Below are 8,057 nucleotides of genomic sequence, written 5' to 3'. Positions count from 1 at the left end.
GATTTTTACTACACGATGTTATTAAATTTATTCTGCACCGTGGAATTCATTCGTGAACATTTGTTAGGCACGTATTTCAGTAGAAAAAATGTTCTTGTCTGCAGGATTCGAACACCGACACAGTCACATCGCTCAATACGAATGCACCGGGCGTCTTATCATTTAGACCACGACGACTTCAAATACAAAAACATCTGTAATAACATAAAATATAAAAAAAAATCACTAAATAAGGAAGCGAATAAAAAAATACGACCCATTTCGTAAAACTTTTATTATTTAAACTCTATTAAACACCAACACTGATCAAAGATTTATTTAACATTAAAGAAGAAGAAAATCACACGATTTAGGAATGGTTACATAATTACGATTTATAATATTATGTAACTAGGTAACTAGGTGGGTAATTATTACCATTTTAAACAATAAATAGTTTTTTACGCGTAGGAAAAGAAATGGACATTACTATGGTTTTTAATTTATTTATTATTGCACAGATGGGACAGTTTACGGCCCATCTGATATTCGTAGTTACTGTAGCCCGTGGTCATCACAATTATATGAGCAGAAATTTCTCCGCGTAAGAAACTGACGAGCTGGTAGAACGGAACAATACTATAAATTGCGTTGCTAGCATTATCGCTTCAGGAAATTTGATTTTATGACTTTGCTTTTGTGAATCTCGTAGGTTTATGTACTCTTGTACAATCGTTAACGTTAGCAGAATATTAAGAATTGTAACTTCTGGTTTTCCGCCAATGCTACTGGCTCCATTCATTATCGGGAACCGATAGAACATACCCTATTTGATATATTTGTGCATGATCACGATATAATTACCTTTTGAATACTACAAGTTCTCTGCCCCTCTTTATACAATGAATAATACTAAAAGGGCGCTCAGTTATCGATTTTCACGATCACGGATTAAACTAATACAAATTTCCCTTTTTTATTTTCATGAGGAAATTATATTTGGGGCAAAAAATTTGCATTTAGAATAATTTTTATTTGTAATTTTCTACAAAACGCGTATTAAATAAAATACGGTCAATTGAATCTGAGATAGTTCTCAACATTCAATTCGTATTGTGGAGGCAAACGATTCAAAACGAAATTTAACATAAATTACAAAATACGTGTAGTCTTAAAATCATGATGAATAATAGGATTATTAGGCTTAATAGGACTCTTCTTCTTTTATAAATAATCATATTTCAAGCCTTTCCATGAAGGAGAAATTGTGAAAATACAACGCTTTTATTACTAACAATGCAATAATGGCTTGAGTCTTGTTACATTTCGTGTTCCAACAAAAATGCTTAATTTAATAGTGAATTTGGGGAGATATACGACAAAGGGAAGATCTTCCACCGAGCGAGCGATATTGCTCGGTAGACCGACGGTCCGAACGTTGTTGTGCGGAACTTGTATATAGGCGCTTTATCTTGAAAATGTCGTAAGCGAGATTCAGGCATCTGTCAATTATCTTGCGTTGTATGATGGCTACCCGCCACAGTGAAGTATTACAGTTAATTGTCATCATGTTTATAAAACTTCCGAAAACCTCACGAAATTCTATCGTGAACTAAATTCACGTAACACATTAAATACGATGCTAGATTCTAACAAATTAATGACTAGCTGAGCTCCATTGAGCACTAAGGTAACGAACAAAACTTACACGGTAATGCGCAAAAATTACACGGTAATGAACAAAACTTACACGGTAATTAACATCCTAATATGTAACACTACATTTTAATTACCAAAGAATCAAAGAACAATAGGCGATTTGGAAAAGGCGAACGGTTAAGATTGCATAATTACGCCTGATGATATCTTATTTATTTTTGGTATATTTAGCGTAAATTGAAGAATACCAATGTCGATGCTCTTGGATATTAGAGCAGTCTGTTTTATTTAGGACTGTGGTGCTCTGCAAATGAGAATGAGTTGCTTAATCGAAGAAATAATGGTGTTAGCCACCGATGCGTGCTCACACCACACCCTATCGAGCCTAGCCAGTTCTGTAAAGTCATAGTTATGAATACGAATACTGGGCATCGTGAATATATACTATAAGGATTGGCATTACGAAAGTAAAACTTATATCACGAAATAGTATTTATAATACATTATTAAACATATTAATTAATAAACACATTAAACATATTATTATTATAAATTTTAATCAAATACGTAATCAAATATATAATACATTATTATACATATTTGATTAAAAGTGGAATTAATTAGAAAATACTATTTTGTAAGATAAGTTTTTCTTTCGATTGGGAATTAAAAAATAGTGTTAAAATTAAATTATTAACTAAACTAATTAATATTAAGCTTTACATTTTTGGAATAATTATTTACGTAATTAACGTAATTTACAAATTACCCTCGCAACACTGTAAATGATTAACTTTTGTAATTGTCAAAGATTAAGGACACCCGAAAATCCGATATATTTAACAACATTATTACATATATTATTATGTAAGCATTATATTGTAAATTTATTAATTCTAAAACAATAACAAACAATAACAAATTGTATTTTCTGTAGCCAGATTCTATTCTTCTAACTTTTATTTATTAGTCTTGGATGAAATCATAAAAGTAACATACATATGTATGTCATTTTAAAAGCTTTTACTATTTATTTCTATGATTTAATTACGTCTGTTATTTTTATGGTTTCAATAGGTATGTAGGTTAGAAGAGTAAAATCTAAGTGAAAAAATCTTAATGTTTTACTTTAATAATTACAATACGTTAAATTAAATGCTAATAATAATAATAATAATTAATTCCTACACATTTCTTTAAAATGATATTTAGTTTCGATTATTACAAATACAAAAACTAAGCGAACGCTCTACGGCTCTACGTAATATTTTCATTACACACCTACAGTACACAACGACACAACTTAGAAATATATTTGCGGTTTTATAACGTGTTTTTTCATTTAACTAAATAAATCTGGTGGTAGGACCTCTTGTGAGTCCGTGCGGGTGGGTACCACCACCCTGCCTATTTCTGCCGTGAAGCAGTAATGCGTTTCGGTTTGAAGGGTGGGGTAGCCGTTGTAACTATACTTGAGACCTTAGAACTTATATCTCAAGGTGGGTGGCGCATTTACGTTGTGGATGTCTATGGGCTCCAGTAACCACTTAACACCAGGTGGGCTGTGAGCTCGTCCACCCATCTAAGCAATAAAAAAAATAAAAAAACTATGTGTGTTTGTAAAATATATGTTTCATAATTCATCATGCCTAAAATAAAATTTCACATAATTTTTGCTGCTTTTGAGTATAATACATCTAATAATTAAAATAATCACAAATAATACTAATCGATTTGATTTATTAAATGCGACCGAACAAAACCTTACCAAGTAATGATTAAACTTGATAAGGATACATAAATTTCGTATTAATAAGAATATATGAGAAGCTAAACAAGTTTGGGGGAAATTCGTTTGATAATGGACAATGCTCTACATACATTCGACTTAAAATAATTTGTGTATCGCTACACATTTATGAGTAACAACGAATTTCTAAAGTGCATATAAATTAATATCCTGGAGGATGTTTAGGCGGTTTCCCGACTCTTCCCCTCCGATTTAATGGCGTGGGCCAACCATAACGCTAGAATTATGCCGGCCACCTGAAAGCGAACATCAAATAAGCAATAGGCTCCATTATTAATTAGCGCCAGATGGTCAGATCTGTTTAAGAAAGCGGTCGGTGGTAATCTATACTATGCGATCCATACCACCCATGATCGAACACTATGGAGGAGGGTGTGGTCGCGATCCTCGGCAGTGAGAGAACGATGAAGAAGAAGATTACCTAATAACTGTTAATCATGCGAGAACTGGTATGATAAAGAGGCTCGGAATGAATGCGTGACCTAGTTTTTAAGCCCCTTATGGGGAGGAGTGTCAACTATAATTAAAATTAAAACAAAAAATGTAAATAAGAATCTCTGGCTTTGTTGTTTGCTAGAGGTACGATAGCAAAAAACTGTTAATCTTCTAGTTCAATATGTAGGTACCACCGATGCCTCCAAATTGCCACCAATGCCAAAGACGTCACCAATTCCAGGAACAGAGGCAAGCCGCTGCCTACCTTCAAGTACTTTCAACAAGCCTCGTTTGAAGAAGCACATGTCATAGCGCTCGGGAAACACCGTAGAGATGAGTTGATTACAAATCCGGATGGTACGTGGCAAAACTTCTCTATCTTCTTGCTAGGGCAGATGTTAGCAAGATCTCCCAGGTTATGTCCCGTGAGCTCGCATACACGCCCGTTGAACTAGCATAACCTCTCGCAGTTACTAGCAATATGTAGGCAACATGAACCTAATTGACTCTGGTAAGCGCTGTTTAGATAGGATACATTTTTGTTTAAATGAGACTAAAATTAAATAATTATACCGAAATCCGTTTAAATAGGATACAACTAGCAATTTATCTTTTTTTTATGCTGTCGTTACCGGTCACGATATAGGAGCGAAGTTATAAAATGATTGCATCGTCATCGGTGATGTGTGTGCAAATTTTCAATTTATTTTTATTTATTTTACCTACCTACGCTGATAGCGTTGAGAAGCTACATCAGCGTTACCCTAGCGTGAAGGTGAGCTCTCGGTGCTCAAAGCGAAGGTGTCGCGAACACTGGCCCCTAGCAAGAGCAGTGCTTCGCAGAATCTACTACCGGATCGGGACCCACTGAGAAGATCCGGCGAAAAACTCAATGGGCTTTCAAGCTAATCGAACGTCCTGTGTTCTGAGGACAGCTTCCCTTCGTTTTCCGCTAGGGGCGCTGTTCCAATTCCATACAAATTAGAGTTAACTTTTACGCGATCGAGAAGTTAAAACACTCGCACTAAGCACACTGAATTCGATGCAAATCACAATAACGGATCTTGTAGAAGCTGTAGTAGTAGTGCTACTTCTAACTGTATTGGGTAGGCGCTGACACGAAGGATGGTTTACACAGTGAATATGAATATGTACTGCTTTGAATAGTTTATTGAATGGTGGAATGAAAAAGAACGAACATGAAGGAGTAGGACATGAACGGTGGGTAACACAGCGAATATCGATATGTACTGCGCTTAGTTTTTCGAGGTTGCCGAAGTGTTGAACAACAATAATGGATGCTGGCCTAAGTTCATAAGCGACAGCGATTTTGTCGAACTGTAAGGCGGTTGCCCAAGTAGTGGCGGGTAAGTGAGTCGCCACAATCTCGTTACATACAAAACCAGGTCAATAGAGGCGTGCTGAAAACACAAATCTCGCCCTCGGATCACGTACCACGGTGGAATAAAACGGTCAGCCTAGATCTATTTACTAGATATCAGAGCAATAAACATTAGAATCTGACCTCCACCTTGTGCGGTTCTATCTAGATTAGGCTGGAAAAATCGACCGGTTCCGTGACCAAGAAACGTTAAATTTACCAATGAGTACTAAGAAAGGAAAGCTTGTTCCTTCGAGTTTTCCATGTTTCATGTAGAGTCTGTGACCAATTTCGTGAGTTTAATCTGTGATATGGCACGTAAAGAATCTTTAACCCTAAATGTAAATAGGACGATAGTTTAGATTAAAAAGAACCCTAGGACTAGCTTAGTCACGAAATAACATTAAATAGTACTTACATATAAAAGGAAAATTGATAAAAGCAATTGTACAATGGCATACATTTATCACACGAGTGCTCGCTCGGTTGTTGATAATCCATTATTATCACTGACAACTCAAGATTTAGATTTTTGATTGTCTTTTAAGGTTGAATCATTTTGTTTTTATTGATTATATGGGTGCAGGAGCTCACAGCCCAACTAGTATTAAGTGGTTACTAATATATATCTACAACGTAAATGCGCCATCCACCTCGAAGTATAAGTTCTAAGGTCTCAAGTATAGTTACAACGGCTGCCCCTCAAACCGAAACACATTGCTGCTTCACGGCAGAAATAGGCAGGGTGGTGGTATCTACCCGTTTTTATATAATTTTGGTTTTTTTTTTTTTATATAATCCCTCAAATTGCACCGAAGCAGTCATGATTTATTGAAGTCGTCGTGGCCTAAAGGATAAGACGTCCGGTGCATTCGTATGTAGCGATGCACCGGTGTTCCAATCCCGCAGGCGGGTACCAATTTTTCTAATGAAATATGTACTCAACAAATGTTCACGATTGACTTCCGCGGTGAAGGGATAACATCGTGTAATAAAAATCAAACCCGCAAAATTTATAATTTGCGTAGTCACTGGTGGTAGGACCTCTTGGGAGTCCGCACGGGTAGGTACCACCACCCCGCTTATTTCCTCCGTGAAGCAGTAATGCGTTTCGGTTCGAAGAGTGGGGGTAGCCGTTGTAACTATACTGAGACCTTAGAACTTGTATCTCGAGGTGGGTGGCGCATTTACGTTGTAGATGTCTATGGGCTCCGAGAGCGACGGATGCAACTCCAAATTTAACACAAAATTACAACATTTTAATCCTAATTGACCCTAAATTTTATTTATTTACTCTATTTACTCAACCACCACCCACCTACCACTATTTACTCTGCACTACCTTTGGTTGACTGGTAGAGAATGCCTTAGGCATTAAGTCCGCCAATGTAAATTTTACATGAAGTGTAATAAATAAATAAATTTTGTAAACGATTTTAATGATAAATTTTTTTTTTATTTTTTTTTTTATTGCTTAGATGGGTGGACGAGCTCACAGCCCACCTGGTGTTAAGTGGTTACTGGAGCCCATAGACATCTACAACGTAAATGCGCCACCCACCATGAGATATAAGTTCTAAGGTCTCAGTATAGTTACAACGGCTACCCCACCCTTCGAACCGAAACGCATTACTGCTTCACGGCGGAAATAGGCGGGGTGGTGGTACCTACCCGTGCGGACTCCCAAGAGGTCCTACCACCAGTGATTACGCAAATTATAATTTTGCGGGTTTGATTTTTATTACACGATGTTATTCCTTCACCGTGGAAGTCAATCGTGAACATTTCTTGAGTACGTATTTCATTAGAAAAATTGGTACCCGCCTGCGGGATTCGAACACCGGTGCATCGCTACACACGAATGCACCGGACGTCTTATCCTTTAGGCCACGACGACTTCAAAATAAATAACAAAATGTTTTTCATCGCAAATTCAGTGTTCATTGGATCACGGGTTTTCATTGTCGCTTTCTTTCAGCCGCCGGGCATTAGTGAGCACAGTAATTTAGAACGAATAGCATTCACGCGCGTTCGTATACAATATCTCTACGCACACATAGTGTTTATAGCGTCGGCAAATTAGCCAGTGCCGAGAATAAACAGTTATTTGCGTTGGAAATGTGGTGTTTCGTAAATAATAGGACTGACGGGCAAGTGATTGCCGCTAGGGACGTCCGGAGATAGCATTAAATTCAGAGGTTATTAGATATTCTGTTTTTGCAAATTGAACTTTAAGTCTTTGGTGCTTAACTGGAAAATTACTTGTAATGGATACGCGTTCTATATTCTATGGGTTTCCAATTTTTGACTGTCATTGATTTGAAAACATCCTTAGCATCGCTGTTATTTAAACTATAAACGAAAGCATTTCATTATTTATTTATTTGAAAAGCACCCTGCTTTAAATGTTTATATTATTATATGTTTATAGGGTTTATGAATTTAAATATCTGGGACATATAGTAATTGCCGAACTCAGCGATATTAAGGATATTGAGCGGGAGCGGGAGCGGCTGCCCCGGTTTTGTAGCGCCTCGGGTATGTTCGCAGTGGCTTCGTTCATTTCATTCATTCATTAAATAAGAATCAAGTACTGTATGAAACTTACATTTGGATAATTTGAAATTTATGAAATTATACCTATAGAAGACATACAAAGCAAAAATGAGTGCCTACATCCAAATTCTAAGCACCAAAATCTTTGATAAAGAAACCCTGAGTATATCCATGGTCAGTGATTAACCACTAGATCTTTGAGATATGAGGTCGTCGTCAATTGTATTATACAAATAT

General features: G+C 36.5%; 1 protein-coding gene across 1 annotated transcript in view; it reads right to left on the bottom strand.

The window, feature by feature from the left end:
• Positions 1–259: 259 nt before the first annotated feature.
• Positions 260–8,057, bottom strand: part of LOC101741277 (23 kDa integral membrane protein) — a 30,786-nt gene continuing 22,988 nt past the window's right edge. Inside the window, exon 5 of the mRNA XM_062670728.1 lies at positions 260–3,684. Coding sequence (XP_062526712.1) covers positions 3,610–3,684 — 75 coding nt within the window. The 3' untranslated portion in view covers positions 260–3,609. The remainder of the gene's footprint in view (positions 3,685–8,057) is intronic.

Source organism: Bombyx mori, chromosome 10 (assembly GCF_030269925.1).
Source record: "Bombyx mori chromosome 10, ASM3026992v2".
NCBI classification, from domain to species: domain Eukaryota; kingdom Metazoa; phylum Arthropoda; class Insecta; order Lepidoptera; family Bombycidae; genus Bombyx; species Bombyx mori.
The sequence above is the reverse complement of the archived record's forward strand: the minus strand, read 5'-3'. Positions and strand labels throughout refer to the sequence as shown.